Source organism: Rutilus rutilus (genome assembly GCF_951802725.1).
Source record: "Rutilus rutilus genome assembly, chromosome: 10".
In the NCBI taxonomy this organism is placed as follows: Eukaryota; Metazoa; Chordata; class Actinopteri; order Cypriniformes; family Leuciscidae; genus Rutilus; species Rutilus rutilus.
The window spans coordinates 3,435,001-3,457,861 of NC_140215.1; the positions used below are offsets into that span (position 1 = coordinate 3,435,001).

A 22,861-nucleotide genomic window follows, 5' to 3' on the forward strand; every position below is an offset into this window, starting at 1 on the left:
ATATTTTACCAAAGAAACGTATTCAAAACAGCTTGTGACTGAACCTCGTAACTCAAACTTCTCTGCTTGTTTGCAATGCAAGGATCAGCGGTAAAGAACTGGTTGTTTGAAGTACAGCGTTTACTTTACTCAAGAAACACTATATACAGATAAATAAAGGCTAATGATTTATGTAGGCTGTTTGAGGAGCGGAGAAGAGTGTCTTAGTCTAGCATCTGTCGTCGATTCATAGCCAATAAGGTCTTAAATACTTCATCTTTTATAACGTGAGATTTTGTCCAAATGACAGAAAAAAACTGAGCATCCACATAGTTATAGCTGCAATAAACTTTATAACCTGTAAGTTGATGAAAACGTACTGCGATGCACTTTCTGCCTCAGATGTGGTCGTTCTAATGACGGACAAAACACGTATCAGAAATCCGCTGATCAAAACCCCCCCCCCAAAAAAAACCTCCCATTTGAGATTGATTTTGGTCAGATGTTAATAATATAATGAAACATGCAAGTGTCTGAGTATATACAGGTGAAACTCGAAAAATTAAAATATCGTGCAAAAGTTCTAATTTTGATGATTATGGCTTACAGCTTATGAAAACCCCAAATTCAAAATCTCAGAAAATGTAAATATTACCTGAAATCAATAAAAAAAAAAAGTTTTAAGTCAGTTATTTATATCTTTTGCTGTAGTGTGTCAGTAGGAAATATCAGTTTACATTTCCGAACATTCTTTTTGCCATTAATTGTAATAATCCAGTGAGATTTGTGTATGCACAAGGAGTCTGACAGCAGCCGGTATGATCTGATCTCACCATCATCGAGTCCGTCTGTGATTACATGAAGAAACAGAAAAAACTGAGACAGACTAAATCCAGAAGAACTGCGGGAACGTCTCCGAGATGCTTGAAGAAACCTTCCTGCAAAGCTACAGTCCTATGAAAAGCACTGGCACTTGTGTTGAAATGCATTTATTTATGATTTAACTTATATTAACTAATTCAAATCAATATATGGTGTAACGACCCTTTGCGTTTAAAACGGCTTTTGTCCAGGTACACTTGCGCATAGTTTTTCAGGTAGCTTTGCAGGAAGGTTTCCTCAAGCGTCTCGGAGACGTTCCCGCAGTTCTTCTGGATTTAGTCTGTCTCAGTTTCTTCTGTTTCTTCATGTAATCACAGACGGACTCGATGATGGTGAGATCAGATCATACCGGCTGTTGTCAGACTCCTTGTGCATACACAAATCTCACTGGATTATTACAATTAATGGCAAAAAGAATGTTTGGAAATGTAAACTGATATTTCCTACTGACACACTACAGCAAAAGATAAAAATAACTGACTTAAAACCTTTGGGGGGGGGGGGGGGGGGGGGTATTAACATAATGTCTCTTTCTGAACTCAACATTTGATTAAATGGAAGATTTTTTTTTGTACACAGAACTGGACCTAAAATAACATGTCTGATACGATAACAGCAATAAGTATGAAGTTATGTGACAACAATGCAGTATAAGATGGTTTTTTTTTAGATTTATCGTTGCATAGTGTGTACGTATTTTTAAAACAATGTAGGCAGCATGAAGTACATAAAAATAGTGAGCTAGTTTTGCAAACAAAGCCGGAGTGAAGGGTTCAGACACAGTGTCGTGTCACCGGGTTACTCCAGGGGCTTCCTGTCTGAGATATTGACGTCTAACCATCTGTTTATATCATGAACAAGGTGAAAGGACGAAACAACCCAAGGACAACATGCCAAGATGACTGTGCCAGAGTGAGAGCATTGTCCAAGCACCTCCATTTATAATGTGCAGGGAGAACACTTTCATTTCTTTAGGCGAACTACTCCTTTAGGACAAAGCCATAATTAAACACAGATAACCGTGCTCTTGAAATGATATCTTCAGCACAAACTACACCGTCAGTACTGATATACTTTAACATAACCATATCCCATCCGGTTGTGCCGCTCAGACAGACTGCAATTCAGTTTTAATTACACACTTGCCCTTTAAATAAATATGCATGCAAATTCTGATGCTCTAGTTGCCTTGTTAGTGAATCATCACAAAAGACCAAGAACAACAAGTCAGAGTCAATATAAGTTGTCTTTACAAAAAGCATTTTCGCAATATACACCCTCCGTTAACAAAACCCAGACGGCAATGAAACAAAACATCTTTAATTTGTTTAGAAATAAAACTGGGGAGAGAATGGAGCATGCTTTAAAATGTAGGCAGCTCACTAGATTTTGAGAGTCCTTGAGTCACGTGATGGGGAACAGTGAGTGCAATGAGACACACCCTGACTGAGGCTTTTATAGGGCCTGATCGTCAAGGCTTCAGACAAGACGTCACCATGACGGCCTCCAATTATTTACTTCCGCAGGAATGTAAACCACACAACTGCAATGCAACTCCAAAATCAATCATTTTTTTGCATTACAATAAAGAGAATTTGGTAGAAAACGTGTTTAATTGTTATGGAAATGTCAGAATGCAAGAAATCTTGAAGGGGTGATTGATTATGATTTCACTTTTCTAACTTTAGTTAGTGTGTAATGTTGCTGTTTGAGCATAAACAACATCTGCAAAGTTACGACGCTCAAAGTTCAAAGCAAAGGGAGATATTTGCTTTTAAAGAAATCGCTTTTTAAGGACTACAACAAACGGCTGGTAGAGACTACACCACATTCCTCCCGGGTTAGTGACATCACCAACCCTAGAATTTACATAAACCCCGCCCTCGGAACGCGATTAATAGATTAAGACAGAATATGCTAATCAATGACTAGAAGATAACTCCACATAAGCTACATAAATTCATCAACTAACCATTCAGAAATGTCCTGTTGCTTCTACATGCTGTCACTTCTTCTTGAGTCTCTCCATCATTGTCTGACTCCGGTTTGAACATAAAAGGCTAAACGTTTTTGAAATTTTCAGTGCATGTGTGTGTGAGGTAAGATGACACAAGCTGTTGAAGCTCCGGCCCCTGCGCCGGGAGCAGCAGCTCATTTGCATTTAAAGGAACAGACACAAAAACGGTGCGTTTTTGCTCACCCTCAAAAAGTGACAATTTTAACATGCTATATAAAAATATCTGTGGGGTATTTTGAGCTACAACTTCACACACACACTCTGGGGACATCAGAGACTTATTTTACATCTTGTGAAAAGGGCATTATACCCCCCCTTTAAGGATGTCTATATTAACAGCCTTTTTGTTTTTGGCAATACAAATTGACATGTTCCTGACAGGTTTGTCTTTGAAGCATTCAGCGGGTTTGTCTAGATGCTGCACCTGTGAGGGTGTGTCTTAATCCTCGAGCTGATGCATTCACACACTCTCACACCCGTCTGCTGACGTCACCTGGATTCAGTGAAGCGTGTCAGAAGGAGCTGCAGGTGACAGGAAGAACAGGTGTGCTCAGGTGTGCTCTTACCTTTGCCATCTGAGCCTGAACGCCGCTGGTCTTCAGAGCGCTGACGGCTTTCTGAGCAGCGGCCGGGCTGTCAAAGTCCACAAAGCCATACCCTGAGAGACAGACCACAACATGCTCTTAGATACACCTTTAAAGAGACAGCACACAGTTTACACATGAAAAACAAGGCGTACTAGGGGGAATCTATAGCGTAAAATTGTAAAAAACAAACAAACAAAAAAAATTTATTGAGAATATTATTGATTAATTAATACAAAATAATACAATTTAACCTCCACAAATGAATTGCTGTTTTGCTTTTTTCAGTTATTTCTATTATTCGCTGTGGTGATTCAAGTAAAGTAAAGTAAAGTACACTGAAAAAAATGATTCGTTGAATTTAATCAATTTTTTTATCGTAAGTGGTTGCACACAATTGATTTTAGCTACATTTAAACAAATGCATTAAGTTGAACTTAATCAATTTTAGTTCAACTTAATGCATTTGTTTAAATGTAGCTAAAATCAATTGTGTGCAACCACTTATGAGACATTTATTTTATTAAATTCAACAAATCATTTTTTTCAGTGTAAAGTAAAGTAAAGTAAAGTAAATAAAACAAAACACAAATATAAAAAGGTGACAGTATAAAGCAGTCCAAGACCACTGTCATCACAGCCAAAGAGTTCTAATAGATGGTTCTTATAGAAAGTTATCGTTCTTATTCATGAAATAAGATGTTTTTTTTTGCCTGCTCAATTAGCTATTCAACTTTAATCCCTTAGTCACATCATCCAGAAAAACATAAATCGATTAAGTGCACATTTATCCATGTAAAATGTAATTTCACGAAACGTTTTGGGAAAGTGCAACTCTTGTGCAAATTGTAAAGAAACTTTGTGACAAGAAAATGATGTAATTTACAGGAAAAGTGATGCAATTTACCAGACAATAAAGATGCAAGTCTCAGAAGATCTTAAATGACAGCATTTGATGGGTATTTGCTTTTTTAATGCACAAAGCGCCAACAGACGCAGGACCTGTTGTGAGCGTGTGCAGAGCGTGTATAGGCTGAAAACATCAGCGGTTGCCACTTTAAGAGCAGGAAGCAAAGCGGCGGGTTCAAGAGAGCATCTTATCTGTGAGTAAGTGTGTTGTGTGAGTAATCTATCACAGAGCCCAGAGTGAGAAAACCGCTGCACTATCAGTGTTTGCTTCCCCTAATGAGAACAATTAAATGGACACGAGGAAGCTGATCCAAGATAACGTTAACCTTACGTTCGGCTCCTCCCTTCACACTCCTCTGCTTCAGCCCGTTGCTATATTTAATCAGCGAACAGGTCAAACCACAAACACAGCTAGCACAGAACATCCTGACTAATAGCTCAAATATGTATGACGTACAGGACGAAGAAACACTCACTAAACGAAGCCACAGGTATGATCCATCTGCTGCGGACAGCAACATAGCAGATCAAATTGTTTATATGTAAGAGAAAACACAATGTGGTGTTTAGCACAGCTGATTTAAACATCTTTTATGCTTTGAAATAGCATAAAAGAGTTTTTCTTTTTTCATCAGAGGAACCAACATTTCAGCCAGAGCTTTCACTGAAGTAGACTCAAAATGTTTAATGCAAGAAGGTAAATACATTTTTACATATAAACACATTTATATTGCTCAATCTAACACAGAGAAATAAACAACATTTTCCTAAATATATATTTTTACTAAAATATTTTAACGTATGAAAAATGGAGAGCCTTCTTGAGCAATGTTGTAAGTGATGTTACAAATGATTCACTGAATCAGGTTCAAACTGATTCACTGAAACTGACACTTTGAACTGATTCAAGGGAAAAAGTCAAATAAAAAAAAAATATATAATTTTTTTTTAATAATAATAATGATAAATAATAAAATTAAATAAAATTAAAAAGTAAAGTAAAAAAAATAAAAAAATAAATTAAAAAAAAATAATAAAAAATAATAATAATTCGCTAAATCAACTTTAACCCCTTGGTCATATCTTCCAGAAAAGCATAAATTGACACATTTATCTTCTTATAGAAGATATCATATTTGATACATGAATTTCTAAGGCCTCTAAATGATCAATATGATCAAAACTTTGCTGAAAAATCTACTACGTGCTTTTTGTCCTTAAATTGATGCTTTTCTTTTGTTGTCATATTGATTAGTATAATTGTAAAAACGTTCATCTTCAGCTCGTGGTTCACGTGTCTTTTTGCTGTGAGATCTTTACTAATTTTTATAAGGATAACTTTATATTGTTAGTTCAAGATGAACACTTACTGGACTGAAGCAACTTATTACTTGATTATCCATACATCATTTAATTCGTTTAGAAAAATCATGTTAAAATGTGAGTCTCAAATATGATCATCAGGCATTCGAGAAACGTTTATTTGTCCATCATTGTACTGCATCGCATAGGTGTTGAAACTACAGAGCTTTAATCATAAAACTCAGCTTTTAAATATAATCTTACGAAGACACATTATTGGGAGATATAGAGTGACGACTGATATTAATATGCATTTTATGCAAGCAGTCCGATGCCAAAATCTCATTGATTTACATTACAAGCAATATTTTTGTCCATATAAATATCAGTATCTGCACCAAATTGCACATTTTTCACTCAGTTTGTGCCTCTGAGTCTGAATAAAATGATTCAGAAATTATTCAGCTCCATACTCTCACTACATCATACTATATGAGCCATAAAAGCCTGATGTGTCAAATATGACAGAACAGTTTATTGAACCTTAAAATATTGTTAGATTTAAGGTTCAAGAAACTGTTCCATTTCAAAAAATATTATTATTAGACTATCATTCCACGTCTTTACAGGGTCAATCAACTTAAATGTGAAGCTAGTCTAAACCAGAAAAATTGTGGTTGTGAAACTAGTCAAATAAAAAGCTTATTTTTACACTTCCCGCTAAATATGCCAAAAATATTTGCAAGTATATGTAGGACTGAAAATAATCCAAGATATTTGAAATGAACAAAGACATTTGCTTTACTGTTTTCCACCCCCTCTTTCTTCCACAAGGACCATTTGGAGTTCCCAAAGGCACCGAGGGACTGATAGCGATCAAGATGTGTGTACTTCAGGGGTCGATGAACTGTCACACCTTTAGTACAAGGGGGGGAAGTTGTAATTATCTGATTGGTCAGTTTGAACGTCTCACAACCTGGGTTAAGGTCACATGGTCAGGGAAAGTATAAAACAAGATTGTAACTGGGGCTCTCTCCTCTTTACCTCCTCTTTTCTTTCTCTCTCTCTCTCTCTCTCTCTCTCTCTCTCTCTCTCACTGGCGTAGGAACCGGGGGGGGGGGGGGGGGGGGGGGATGGGGGGGGGGGGGCATGTCCCCCTCAATATTGGAAAATGCTGCATGTGTCCCACCCAAAAATTAGCCTATACCGCAGGGACAAAAACTGTACATTTGGGAACTTTTATTTTGAAAGCGCGACAAAGAGGATATCCGGTTTTGCCAGCAAGTCAAACCCAGAGTGATAGGTCAAACCTTCCCATTTCATACTATGTTGGAATAATCACCATTCGCCAATCACCAGCTTCATATTCTTCACTTTTCACCTATAGTCAGAGCATCTGATTGGTAGAGAGAAGTTAACATTACACCAGGAACATACAAATACGTTACCGGTGCGCACCGTTTATATACTGTCTATGGTGCGCACCAGCTTTGAACTGGAATAAGACTCGACCAAAGCCCGTCTACGGAAAGCCTGTTCACTCCAACGCCCTATTAAGTCCTATTGGTTGTAGTTCCACCAGAGTTCCACTGGGGGCGCTCGCCATGAGTGCAAAATGAATGGGAGTCAATGGGGCTAGACGGCTAAATTTGTCTCCCTCACCCGATTGCCGTTGAGAAATCTCAGATTTGATTGTAGGTTTTGCAAGTTCAACATGGGTTATAGATCGAAAGTTGAATGAACGAGTACTTATTTCTTTTCGATATCTTACAGGTTGAGTTGTTGTTGCCCATAACACGCTAGCATTCTGACGTCATTGACATTTTGAAAGACTTTTTAAAGCAAATAAGTGACTCTAAAAAAATCTAACACCAAGCAATGTGTAATTTCTTTGCATCCCCTTTCGAAAACAACATTCAAATTACTAGACAAAAAATTATATCCTAAGAAAAGTGGATTTTGAGCGGTATAGCTCCATAGACCTCCATTCATTCTGCACTCGTCCTGTGAGCGCCCTCATATGGAACAAGAGTGGAACTGCAACCGGAAGTTTATTGAGTGGCACTTCTCCCCTCATTAGACGTTCTCTGACTCGACGTTGTATGAGGTAAATTAGTCTCAGTCAAGCGGTTGAAATTAGCAAGCTTTTTAAAACTGAATTATGGATACGAGGCATATGGCGATTAAATCAACAATGGAATTTTGTTATGCTTTGCGAGAGGTGCTAACTAACGTTACGTTTGATAGCTAGCCGCACAGCTATAGATATAGCTGGCAATCGAATTTCTCTGTGTTAACCTTAGCAAAAGTAAAAAGTTCTGTCTTCTCATTTCAGAATAATGCCACCCCACAAAAATCAAATATTTGCCTTGTAAAGTGCCACTCTCATTTCTGCCCGCATTTACAGGGGGGGCTTGCACACTTTTATGTTTCCCAACTCCAATATTTGTCTAATAATAAACAGATTGGATGATTTTGTTTATTTATTTGCTATTTGTGATTCCATACACGTTGTACCACGTCACCATTACTGTATGTTACTATTATGGTGGTGGGATGAACGTTGATTCATAGTGGCCAATATGTCCCCCCCCCCAATGCCAAAGTCATTCCTACGCCCCTGCTCTCTCTCTCTGGTAACATTTTACATATATGCTGGGTACAATTAAAGTTATTATCATCTATTTTGTAACTATTTTAAGTGTAACCATAACCATATATTGTCATTAAACCCTCTCAATTACAAATAAAGTGCTAACTAGTTTTGATTTGCTATTGACTTTGAAGTGCTACCTATTGCAATACAATATCGTCACTCTATATGGCAACGCTCTCCCACATATTTAGCTTATTTCCGTCATTGGTATAAAGCAATAATAGGCAAGAAATTTACAGTTTTCTACCATCTAACAACGTTTCGTTAGTCATTCGGCAGTCTTGCCGCCTGAACCCCTGCAGGAAATCCACTCTCATACAATAAGCTTAGTGTTGCGCAGTTTGATGTGAAAGTGAAAGTTGGGCTGCGCTGGTTAGATTATGGGTTGGGTTTGGATCATTTGCATGTGTGCATCACAGGGACACTCGGGGGTTAACATTTTCCATCCGGCTTCTTTAAAATTCCTGCGGGGTTTGAGAAGGGCTGGACTGCAGGAAACTAAGACGTGAAGCCGGTCCATCAACACCCTCCTCGGGCCTGACTGAAATTACTCAGCACATAAATAATCCACGGCGCTGTGACTAAGCCACATGCTCCAGGGCAGGCGTGCCCCGAGGTGCCGAGCCCAGGAACCCAGCCAGATCCTGGAACAAACCCCACGGGCCTCAGTCAAGACGGCGAGGCCAGGACAGGAATAACAGCGAGGGGTCTGGGAAGAGCAGCGACAGACTGACTGCGTATCTGTTTCCCCATACACCCACGACAGCATAACTGAGCAAGGGCGTAAACACACGCCTGCATAAACACTTACACATTTGCACACACACTTGTATAATACACCGCAATGATTTTGCTGGCAATATAAAATGATTCAACACTGGGATGTAATATAATGCAATGTTTTTAATGGTCCATTAAAGTGTAGAAGACGCACTTTAAATGCATTTTAGTTCACGCAATAGATCTTCTGAAGATGAACGCAAGTCTTACGGGTTTGGAACGACATGAGGGTGAGTAATTAATGACACAATTATCATTTTTGGGCGAACTAACCATTTAAAAACCAGTTTCTCCATGGAGAAAATGAATGGGATTTGAATAATTATCACCACACTGTTGCACTGTGTTTCATTCATTATCTCAGCCATAAAAAGCAATTTTTGTGATTTGTTAATCAAATTTGAACTGAAAGTTGGTGTGCACATTAATACATTAAGCAGCTCTGAGAGGAATCCCATCATGAGGAAAAACACTAAACTGCACAGATTTTGAGCCACACATATTCGAGGGCAGAACATAGACATACGTACCTTTGCATTTGTTTGTGGTTTTGTCTAAGATGGCCTTGGTTGATACGATTTTTCCATACCTATAACAAGAACAAAACAGAGATGTGTTATGAATTTTAAAACACACGGATATAAATGACTCAGTTTGAACAAAAATAAATAAATAAATCATGCACGAAACATGTGAAACATGAAGATAGTTTGAGTGCCAAAATTTAACATATTCTGTATGTGCCAGGGTTATTATTGTTAACCCTAAAACTAAAACTATAAGATACATTTTCATTACTTGAAATAAATTAACCATTAACAGAAATACAATTATTTTAATTTAGATAGTGGCCAAGGCAACATTTCAAAAAAAAAAATATATAATAAAAGTATTTTAATGATACAAAAATAACACTAATATGTATTTGCATATGAATATTGAATATGAATGACCTTATGTGTGCGAATTAGAGTTAGATGATACAGCTTAAAACTAAAACTAGTCAAATGACTTAAAAATAAGCACAATAAAATAATTGAAATGCTTGAATTTTATATATTGTGAAAATATTTCATCTATTTCTGTATCACAGTTGCAAATTGAACGAACAATAATATTTGAATATTGTGTTTGAAACTACATGAAGGGGAGTAAATGAATACATTTAGTCTTTTTTCATTTTTGGGCGAACTACTCCTTTACAATGTATGCCTGTAAAACTGAAAATGTAAAAGAAATGCTTGATTGCATTGAGGTGTATTCTGCACACTTCCAAGTCCAGAAGCGAGATCTGCAGGAGGAAGCGTCTCTGGAGGTTAACGGAGCCAGAAACCTGATTGATTTATGAGGAGGTTATAAAAACTGCAGTGGAATGCTGTAAGGCACATGTGAGTGAAAACATGACCTTTGACCTCACAGAAAGGGCACCAATATGACCTCACGAATACTTCCACAGCCACCGATGACAAAAAAAAAAAAAAAGGGGTCATTAAGCTCTTTCAGTTAATAACACAAATAGGAAAGCCTTCATGAGATTTGAAATCCAATTACAGCAGACTCCTAAAGTCTGTGACCTCGAGGTCTGCTTCTCCAGGGAGGGGTGAACGGTTTATCTGCACCAATTGACCTAATATTAATCAATTACGAGGATCTTGCATCGTTCTCCTGTCTCCCGAGCGTCTTATGGAAGCCGTGCTTCAATCAAAAGCTCGGAGGTGTTAGGTGGCGGAAAAATAAAGTAATTCAATGCTTTCAGGGGCTCGGAGGACACGTTTATAGCGGAAAAGTATTTTTCCCATTAAATATATTTTTTTTCCCATAGGGATTTTTTGTTAATGAGTCAAAAGCCATGAATCAACCAACCAACCAGAAACCACATCACATTACAAACTTTGGTAACATTTTAGTTTAGGGTCCAATTCTCACTATTAACTAGTTGCTTATTATGCAGGTTACTTGGATATTGGCTGTTTATTAGTACTTATAAAGCACATATTAATGCCTTATTCTGCATGACCATATTCTACATCCCTTTATCAACCCAATACCTAACCGTAACAACAGTAAATTAGCAGTAAAATATGCAGTAAATTAGGAGGTTATGGGGGGAAAAAATCTTAGTTAATAGTAGGAATTGGACCCTAATCTAAAGTGTGACCCAAACTTTTATTTTAAGCAAAAAAAAAGTGCTTGAAAATCGGACAGAAAGTCAAATATACGAGTGTATGAAGTCAAGTCAAATGTATTTATATAGCACTTTTCACAATACACATTGTTTTAAAGTAGAAAATTATAATTTTTATAATTTATAATTACTTTATAGAGTAATATAAAGTAGAAGTTATTACTATATCATAGTATATATATTCATGCCTTATATACATTTAGCAGATTAGAGCTGGGCGACAATATAGTTCACACTTAGTGACGATATAAGCAATCAAGCATTTGAGATTTGCAACATAGTACATGTAGATGACTCGCTTAATTTAGTCCTAATTTGTAAGTTGCTTTGGATAAAAGCGTCTGCTAAATGACTAAATGTAAATGTATATAATCGCCCTATGTGAGTATACTGTATGTATAGAGATAACGTTGGACACTTGTATAAACAACTTTATATAAAGAGCTGGACAATAATATGGTTACATACTTAATGACTTTATTGAGGAAATAAAAACAATCCCATATATTCGTCTACATTTCTAGAAGCGTTTATTGCAAAATATGCATTTAAATACAAATATTTAAAGGGGTGGTTGATAATGATTTCACTTTTCTAACTTTAGTTAGTGTGTAATGTTGCTGTTTGAGCATAAACAACATCTGCAAAGTTACGACGCTCAACGTTCAAAGCAAAGGGAGATATTTTCTTTTAAAGAAATCGCTTTTTAAGGACTACAACAACTTTTATGTAAATTATGTAAATTCACCAACCCTAGAATTTACATAAACCCCGCCCCCAGAACACGATTTATAGATTATCAAGACAGAATATGCTATTCAATGACTAGAAGATAACTACACATCAGCTACATAAATTCACCAACTAACCATTCAGTGCCCTCTGTGCCGGGAGCAGCAGCTCATTTGCATTTAAAGGGACACACACAAAAACGGTGTGTTTTTGCTCACCCTCAAAAAGTGACAATTTTAACATGCTACATAAAAATATCTGTGGGGTATTTTGAGCTAAAACTTCACATACACACTCTGGGGACATCAGAGACTTATTTTACATCTTTTACATTCTCTCCTTTAAATAGTTTGAGAGTGTAGAGAGACTATTTAATTCGCTGTGGTTGAGTGGGGGCAATTTTGGCGCAATTTTCTGTTCTGATTCTCTGATTGGTGGAAATTTCGAAGCAGAATCATGAGTAATGTTGTTTTTAAAAAAAACAGGAAATCCACCGTTAAACGCGATTATTTAAAAACAAATGTTAAAATAATGTGTGCTGATTGCTTCATCAAAAGCATATACGATCGATTAACAACCTTGTAGCTCACAGTAGATCTTGTCTTTAACGGTTTAAAAGGTATAGTTCAAAATCAATTCCCCAATGGAGAAAATGAATGGGATTTTTACTTCGGTCACACACAAATATCAACTAAAATAACATTTAAAGCAAGTGATGCCAATGTTTGAAACGCTTCTTGTGCATGTATGATCCCTTTAAATGCTGCATACATAGGCAGCTCACTAGGTTTTGGCACAGAGCGAACACGTTATGAAAAGTTGATAAATGTCATTCATTAATCTCGTGTCCAGAGAGACAGCACAACAGCGTTTATGGGACTTTTTATGTGCTTCATCGCCTGGTTTACCGGGAAACGACGAGGCCATCAGGAGGAAAAACCCGTCCTAATAGGCCGGCTCTCCATTAGCTTCCACTGAAAATCTATTGCAATTGAATTGCCGCGGCCAGACGGTGGAGGAGAGGCAGAGAGACGGATTGAATGACCGAGAGAACAATGTGACTGGTGTTTCACCTGCCATTTCAGGCCCAGTCTTGATCCCATTATAGCGCCTGACGGCAGCTCCAGTTACTCTCCACCAGAGGCGTATTGATCTCTATAGTCAGAGCTCGGGGCGATGTTTCATAACTCGGCTTAAGCAAACAGCTGCTCTGTGAACGCAGTCTTCCTTTATTTGTTGAGATTATTGGTGACCATAAGAGTATTGGTATTTGGTATGGTAAAAAACAGTATCGATTTACAATGCAAATACATGGAGGGTTCCCAATGAATTTACAATTCTTTTGCGAATACTGGATGAGCATTTTAAAAAAATGATTTCATAGAGACTGCATATGGAGCTAAAACAGTTTCAAAAGTAATGCATTTACGATATATAGATCCACACACACATGAGGATTTGCAAATGCATTTAAACAATCAATTCATACAGAAAGGTGCAAACATGCTTGTGTATTCATGAATGTGTGTGCATCTTATTTCGTAAAAGTAGATTTGATTGTATCATATGTCAATATGAATTTGTGAGTTATGAGTTTGTGAATTGCTGTTTGCAAAATATATAAAGCTTTTTGTGAACTTGTGGATGAGCTTATGGATTTTATTTAATCACGTTTTGTAAATACATACATTTTTAGACTATTCTCTCTCTCTCTCTCTCTCTCTCTCTGGAAATCACAACTAGCTGGTGTGGATTTTTTTCACAACAACAACTTTATACTGTTATCGTTACCAAAGTAACACTCTAAAGGTGGCATTAAAGTCACTACAAATCCACGGATCCAATGGGAATGGTGTGTCGTAAGGATGTGGAGGAAAGAGACACTCCATCATCATGAACAAAACCTGAGAAAATTGAGAAAAGTTCGGCTTCAACACACAGATTTTCAGAGAGAAAACTGACCTGGCTCTTTCCACGTCCTCAAAATACATCTTAAATATTAATATCCATCAAATGCTCTGTCAGAGCTTTCTCTAGTGCAGCGTTTCCCAACCGGGGTTGTGCTCTTCTGGCGAGAGCAGGGGTGACGTGTAAAAACTCCATCAAACATTTAAAAATGGCAAAAATGTGTAACAAATTTTTTTTTTTTACCATCAATCTCGGATCATCGGAAGTCTCTAATAACAACAAATAATGCGCACAAATTTAAGTTTTCGCCGTTTAAATGAACGTTAAGAGCTGTGAGAAAATGGGACGCGTGTGGGATCCACATGTGCAGCAGTGACATCAAATAACACTTCATTCATAAAAAGATGCCATTAAACAATTATTTGAAATATACTGTCTTTATGTTGTTTCTACATTAATTTGGAGAATAACTGTGAATATATATTAAAAACAAGCTATCTTGTGCAATTATAACAAAATTATTCCAATATAAAAACACAAATACACTGAGTGAGCAAAGATTCAGGTGAGATTTGCAATGGTAATTGAGCAATGTTTATATATGAATAAAAGCCTTAATTAAATATGTCATCATGTAAAGTGAATTAATGATTTCCTAGACTTTAAATAGTGATAATATTAAAAATATCTATATGACAGTAGGCCTATGGCAGTTCTTACCTGTGGAACTGAAAATTGATACATTTCAAGGTATAGTATCAAAGTAGTATCGTGACAACACTAGTGTAGGGTGCCACACATTTCTTTGAAATTTTCAAAGGGTGCCTTGATTGAAAAAAGGTTGGAAAACACGGCTCTAGTGTGTAAGCGCATAAAACACTCAAGTTTGTTAGCAACAATAATTTAATTGTCAACTTATGTCTGAGGTATATACAGTTATGTGGAGCAGGATTTAGGTGGGAATGCTCGATTACGGAAAAAAAATTATAATCACGATTATTTTGGTCAGTACTGAAATCACGATTATTTCACATGACTTTGGGAACGTGTTGCATTTATTAAAATGACACCTTTCAACAATTCTAAAAAAAAACAAAAAAAAAACGAAATTTGAACATTTATTGTACTTTTTGAACTATTAAAATAAATAATATTACAGATATCGGCCAATGAGATTTCATGACGTTGCAGGAATGGAAACTCATGTCACTCATGGCACCTGGTTAAGTCAAAAACTCAGAGGAACAAGGAAGAAAGTGCAGTGCTAAGTGACCCGACATAAGAACTTACAAACCCTTGAAGAATGTTTGAGGAATGTTCCCTCCCTTGGAGAACTGCCCTGGTTTTGGTTCATTTCCAACTAGACAGCGTTTCCTTAAAGGGATATTTCACCGCTGGAAAGATGAATGTGTATTTAAATTGGGTCATTTATGTAGTAGAAATGTGAAATTATTTTAGAAGTTGGTGCCTTCTAGACCGAGAAAAGACAGAAAATGTATTTTTTGCTCATGTGGATGAAAGACAACAACTCCCAGAATGCACTTGCTTCGCTGCCCTACGAGGACACTCCCAAGCCACGCCTCCCGGTTACAGAGGGCAGTATCGGAAGAAATGATACAGCTAGGCTACTAGTCGACTGGAAACTGAAAAGACGGGCGTTTTATCGTGAGATCCCCCTATGGGCGGGTTGAACACATGCGGAACGAGCTCCTCCTACTGGCTGTAGTCTCTCGCCTCTGGACAAAAAAGCCTCAGATGACGATAAATGACGATTTTTGCGTCATCTGAGTTTTTTTTCCAGACACACAATACAGAAATCTCTCGTCTCAGGGGGACATGAGGAAGGGAAGCACAGTCATTCGAAAATACTACCGGGTTTCTACTGATACAAAGCTTAATGTTAATCGGTGAAGTATCCCTTTAAGGACAGGCTCTTTAATCTATTCTAGTCTGGATATATGCAAAGGTGAAAGGGTCCTGAAAGCCATCCTCTGATTTGCATGAAAATGCGACTTACAGGCGCTTACGTTAAGGATTTTTTTTTTTTTTGGAGAGTAAAATCCTCTCAGCAACAATTCACAAGCACAGTTCTCTTCAACTACATACAGAAGAGAATGAAAATGAAAAGTTATTTTACACCCCAGCATGCTTTTAAAAAATAAACAAACATCTATGTACTTAGGTTTTAGACTAGTATGGTAATGAAGACGATATCAAGATAAGATAAGATTCTCAGGATAATCAACACAAAGCAAACTGGACTGATTCCAGTCACAGATCATATTCACACTGTGTGTTTTACGCTGGAAATCTTTAGGCTGCCAAAGTATCTAAATTTAGCATATATGGCAATGATGTGTAAAGAGATGCAGTTTTGAATCTCAATTTCAGCATGAGGTGTTGCAACCAAAATCCACACACACACACACACACACACACACACACACACACACACACACACACACACACACACACACACACACACACACACACACACACACACACACACACACACACACACACACACACACACACACACACACACACACACACACACACACACACACACACACAACAACTACAATCAACTTAGCTGTGTAAGTAATTTCTACTTAAATTACATTAAACTGACTTCAAAAAAGTTGAATCTCATAAAAAATAAAAATAAAAAGGCTATATAAACTTATTTTGATGAGTTGAAGTGATGTAAAAACATATGTTGTCACGACTTATTGATCATGTCATTTGCTGATGGACAACATTTTTATACGACATTCATAACCGTGAAACATTTTGAATATATTTGGCTACAAACGAATAAATAAATAATCTTAATTTAATACAGTTTCAGAGCAAATACATCAATATCGAGATGCTGAATAGCATCAAACGGCTTGAAAAATATCGAGACAAATATAACTATATCGCAGCCCTAACAGAATCATATCGGCAGTCAAGAAAGCAGCCAAAGAATAGAGGATCAAATCCACACATGATCGCATGGTTCAACATATTATCTGATTCTCAAAGCCCCGTAAGCTTGTGTTTTGACACTGATACCTCTGACCTCACATATTTCCCAGGGATGTGCCCTGGAAAAGGTTACATCAGAAAGGTCAAAGGACAAATCTCTTTAGCCATCAGGATGAGATTAAGCTAAATACAGTGAAGGGTTAGACGATCACACCACTGACCCTCCAGTGAAAAGCCCAACACTAATCCAGAGCCTCAATCACGCCCATAGATGAACTGTGCTCTCTCTACACTGCAGAGGCTTTCTAATTAAAGACGGCGCTCCAATTCCTCTGAGGACAAACCTGTGAACATCACAAGGCATTCAGTTGAAAAGTTATTTGAGGTGATGCATATTTAAAAAAGCTGATTTCTTAAAGAAACAAAGTGACATTGGACTCTGTACTAACCCTATAAACGTGTCTTGAGATGCAGGACCAGGACACATCAGGTCTTTACTAATTATTCCAAAGAACGACTACAATGTGATGTGAAGGAGTTTAAAGGGATGGTTCGGAGTAAAATCAACCTAGGGTCCTTTGCACCATGACCTCGAGCCAAACACCCCCCCCAGAAGCCTTTTTTCCCTTGGTTGAACATTATTAAAGTTAGAGCTTATTTGTATATATATATATGTGTGTATGTATATATGTAGATACTTTGGCAGAAAGCGATGCATAAGGATGTAGTGTAACGACGCCCAGTTCCAGGAATGCACTAATATTTTATTTTATTTCACTAATATTTGGTAGTACCAGTTGGCAACAATTGTTAGTGAACACTAAGTTGTCAACACTTCGGAAAAATAATAATTCATCGTTACACTACATCCTTATGCATCGCTTTCTGCCAGGACTTTAACGTGCTTTTCCCAACTCACTGAAGTGACGTCGACGTCCGGGTTAGCGGTAGCATGAGCCATCAGGCAAGTGTAAGATGTACTTACAAACTTTCCAATGCCTCATTTTAGGAGTACAGAACCTATTTGTGCTACTGTAGAAGTTTGGTACCATTCTGGGCATTATTAGTGGGGTAATTTACGAGATACAGCCTTGGATCCTGCGCTAAACTATCCGGCTGATATCTCGTAAATTACCCCACTAATAATGCCCAGAATGGCACCAAACTTCTACAGTAGTACAAATAGGTTCTGTACTCCTAAAATGAGGCATTGGAAAGTTTGTAAGTACATCAGGAGTTTATTTAAATAACACTTGCCTGACGGCTCATGCTACCGCTAACCCGGACGTCGACGTCACTTCAGTGAGTTGGGAAAAGCACGTAAAAGTCCTGGCAGAAAGCGATGCATAAGGATGTAGTGTAACGGCGAATTATTATTTTTCCGAAGTGTTGACAACTTAGTGTTCACTAATAATTGTTGCCAACTGGTACTACCAAATATTAGTGAAATAAAATAAAATATTAGTGCATTCCTGGAACTGGGCGTCGTTACACTACATCCTTATGCATCGCTTTCTGCCTAAGTATCTACATATATACATACATATATATATATATATATATATACATTTGATACATACAATTAAAATTGCTGGCCAGTGCAAATATCTGGTCAAAAAAAGGGGGAAAAAAAAGAAAAAGGGCTATATTGTTGAGTCCTGCTTCTGTTCCTGAGTAATGAGATCTTCTAATTAGCAAACACAAAGGGCAATGTGTTAGAAAGTCGATGTTTGTTGATATGTGATAGTGTGTGTGTGTGTGTGTGTGTGTGTGTGTGTGTGTGTGTGTGTGTGTGTGTGTGTGTGTGTGTGTGTGTGTGTGTGTGTGTGTGTGTGTGTGTGTGTGTGTGTGTGTGTGTGTGTGTGTGTATAGAGTGGGAGGAAGTTTGATGAAGGGCTCAGAGGAGGAAAATGAGACTTCAAAGTCACATCAGTGGTCTTTCATCCAGTCTCCATCCGAGATTCAGTAACAGGATCATTCTGTGCTCGGCTTCTGCTAGCGATGCACCAAAACAAACCTTGTGGTCCTTTGAAACTGTACACCTCTAAAGATGTTACGCTTGTTCTTGGGGTTTGAGCAAACCAGTATACCTTTCTACACCCTTTACACCACGATCAGTGGACAGGACTGATTCACGTGTGGCAGCTAAGAACAAACACAGAGTACTGCAACATTTCACAGCGGGATAAATTAATAAAATAAATCAAAAGGTTAGATATTCAACGTGCCGCATCAATATAGAAGCCAAATTATGTGCTTCAAAACGTTTTTAAATGTAGATATGAGTTTAAACCCTGAACTATGTTCTTTATTATGACTTTTGTAGTTTTAAGCATTTCTTTTTTTCAACTCAAATGTTTCATAATGTGAAATACATTTTTCTGATAATGTGCAATATTTGCCACCTAGAATTAAGGGCATTTTTTCTTCTTGTGTAAGGGCATTAGCTTATTAAATGTGTCTATGTTTCCTTCAATGCCAAATACTTAAATTGAACCAATTACTTTAAGATTGTTACCAATAAAATTGTATTACCACCAACAATAGCCATCTATACACTGCAAAGTTGCCATTTTTGTCCCCTTATCTTGAATTTGGTGGCCTTTTTGTTAGCATTTTTGCCCCAATTCCATGTCAATTTCTGGCCCAACTTCAAATCCAATCAAAACTCAAATGAAAATGAAAATAAAATGATTTAATTCAATTGACTATCCTTCAAAAAGTCTTCACAAACATGGTTATTTAATGTATTTTTGCATCGAATGTTCAGCAAAAATGACTAGCTGATATATAATTGCTCACACCACTCACCCTAACTTACACACACCGACAACACTGGATCGTTCTGTTCCTAAGTGTCCTTTTCTCTCCGCAGCAATGCAGAGTATGGTCTATCTGTCAATCTTCTTAGCGCCTTCACTCACAGGAGTCCTCTGAGGACCGGTCCTGTGATTCTGCTCTAAAATCACATCAAATTATCCAATAGACTCAAAGCGACACAGCATATGCCTCATCTTTTATTGATGGCATTCATCCCAGACCTCTTAGAGGGGAAAGTCACCCTCCAGCCCTTGACACAGAGTGACCGAAATATGAGAGTTCATTGAGCCGCAGTGCCAGGCTGTGTGAGATTACAATACTAAGACCACAGAGCAGAGCCATGACTCTTTCTTCATCCAACACCGCTGAATAAATCATTAATCGACAGAATGTGTGGCATAATTATGTGTTGCATAATTCCTCAGTTTATAAAAAAAAAAAAACATTAAAACACAAGAAATACAAATTCAAAAATACTAGATATGCACAAATATTCAAATTCTGGCCGATACAAATGAGTCGATAGCCTAATTATTAAAATTTGATGGCCAATAACTGATCTTAATAATTGTATGAACTTATAAATAAATAAATGTAAATAAAACACTGAAAATCAATTGGTTTAAATGCTACAAGTGAATCCATGAATCACAAACGTTGAATTTTTTAAGATTTGACAGAAAATACATTTAACAGTTTTATTAAATTATTAACACAATTAAACGTTCTTCAATTAAGGGTGCGTTTACATGACAACGATGTACTAAAACAACGTTTTTCACGTACAGACCACAACATCGTCAAAACGATCCCCGTTCACACGGATCCGCGAAAACGACTAAAAACAGTGCGTTATACTTCTCGGCCAGTAGTTGGCGATGTCACTTTGTAAAGAAACACTATACGCATAATAGACTGAACATGAAATACGCATACGCATGACATCACCGTTTTCGTAGTTTACACAGACGATAATTGTATCGTTTTCAGAAACTTAAGTGAGCATTAGATGATTGCAAATGTGATCTACAAGTAAAAACAGGCGAAATGAACCAAGTAGAATATAGATACATTTTAAAACTATATTCTTGAATATTAGCGATAATCAATATGATTCTGATACATTGTGCATCCTTAGCAAATAATACACAGTTTAAAAGAAGATCAAGACTTTATACTAGTGTGAGAGAATCATTTACTTATCTTGCCTTGCGTAAAGTTTAATCCAATTTTTTCAACGTCAAACGCACATAGGCTAGCTAATGGCGGTGACTTTAGTGCAAGAATAGCAGAAAGAGACTGTTCACATGGAGCAAACTTGACATATTACATCAATAATCAGTAGAAACATAGTCCCACTTCATAAAGATGATTTAATTGTCAAGTAATATACAGAAATCCTTCATATAACTGCTTTAAAGGGATACTCCACTTTTTTGGGAAATAGGCTCATTTTACAACTCCCCCAGAGTTAAACAGTTGAGTTTTACCGTTTTCGAATCCATTCAGCCGATCTCCGGGTCTGGCAGTACCACTTTTAGCATAGCTTAGCATAGATCATTGAATCGGACAGGACCATTAGCATCTCTCTCAAAAAAATGACCAAAGAGTTTAGATATTTTTCCTATTTAAAACTTGACTCTTCTGTAGTTACATCGTGTACTAAGACCGACGGAAAATGTAAAGTTGCGATTTTCTAGGCTGATATGGCTAGGAACTATACTCTCATTCCTGCGTAATAATCAAGAAACTTTGCTGCCGTACCATGAGTGCAGCTCATGAACTACAGAAGAGTCAAGTTTTAAATAGGAAAAATATCGAAACTCTTTGGTCATTTTTTTGAGAGAGATGCTAATGGTCCTGTCCGATTCAATGATCTATGCTAAGCTATGCTAAAAGTGGTACCGCCAGACCCGGAGTTCGGCTGAATGGATTCGAAACCGCTAAAACTCAACTGTTTAACTCTGGGGGAGTTGTAAAATGAGCCTATTTCCAAATAAAGTGGAGTATCCCTTTAATAACAAACACAAGCTCCTCAATTCTGCTTTTACAATGGAAATGTTGCTCCATAGGCTTGTACTGTCTCGCTGTAACCACAAATTGTGCCTTTTTATTTAAAAAAACACCCACAAAAATAAGTCAAAATAATTTTTTTGTGATAATCGACATCAAGCCAAAGACGCTGCTGACTTGCATCGAGTGTGAAACAGTCCTCAGATCTCAGGCAAAACATTTCAGCTGTACGTCTCTCAATAATCTGCCTCGGACAATCTCTGATCAATAGACTGACCTCAGAGCCATTCGGCCACATTGAAGCATTTATCAAGCAATAACTGCACATTGTTTCAAAGAGAACTGGGAATGGACTACAAATATGACCCTGTAAAGCAGCGATTGGATTGTGTATTCAACGGCCACAGCAATCGATCTTCATTTGGAGGAGCTGCCGTCTCGCAGCGAAACTGGGCTTAATGAGACACATACGGATAAACTGGGGTGCTGGAGGCCACACTGTTCATCTTATCTTCTACTACAGCAAATAAAACTCCTCTCAAAAGCTGTTTTCTAAATCATTAAGTCTTTCGGCACTCTTAAGCGAGGGCTGTATGATAACAGTAGCTTAAAAATAATATCCTGATTTGGGTCGCACTTTAATCGTGATCACGATTTCTAGTTCTCTCGATTAATTAAGCATAATCAGGTGATATTTGACCACTGGTAAAGATGTAAAAAAGTGTTCATTTATGAGGCAAATATTAAATGAAACTACATGAGGTCAAATAAACCATGCTAATTGACGTTAATTTGTGCTTAAAGGGATAGTTCACCCAAAAATGAAAATTAGCCCATGATTTACTCACCCTGAAGCCATCCTAGGTGTGTATGACAATCTTCTTTGAAGGAGTTATATTAAATTGTCCTGGCTAATCCAAGCTTTATAATGGAAGTGAATGGCTGGTGAAAAAGTCGTCTGGCGGAAGCTAGTTATTTTAGATTAAAGTTATAAATATGGGTATTTTTCTTACAAAAACACACGGCTTCGCGTCAGAAGGCCTTTATTAACCCCCCGGAGCAGTGTGGAGCACTTTTATAATGGATGGATGCACTTTTTTGGGCTTCAAATTTTCACCAGC

General features: G+C 37.3%; 1 protein-coding gene across 3 annotated transcripts in view; it reads right to left on the reverse strand.

Annotated features, from left to right (window-relative positions):
• rbms1b (RNA binding motif, single stranded interacting protein 1b) overlaps nucleotides 1-22,861 on the reverse strand; it is an 80,244-nt gene that overhangs the window by 27,806 nt on the left and 29,577 nt on the right. For all 3 annotated transcript variants that reach the window (XM_084420464.1, XM_084420465.1, XM_084420466.1), the window contains exons 3-4: nucleotides 9,640-9,698; nucleotides 3,445-3,536 (exon numbers count right to left, since the gene is read on the reverse strand). In XM_084420464.1, the coding sequence (XP_084276590.1) occupies nucleotides 3,445-3,536; nucleotides 9,640-9,698 (151 nt within the window). The remainder of the gene's footprint in view (nucleotides 1-3,444; nucleotides 3,537-9,639; nucleotides 9,699-22,861) is intronic.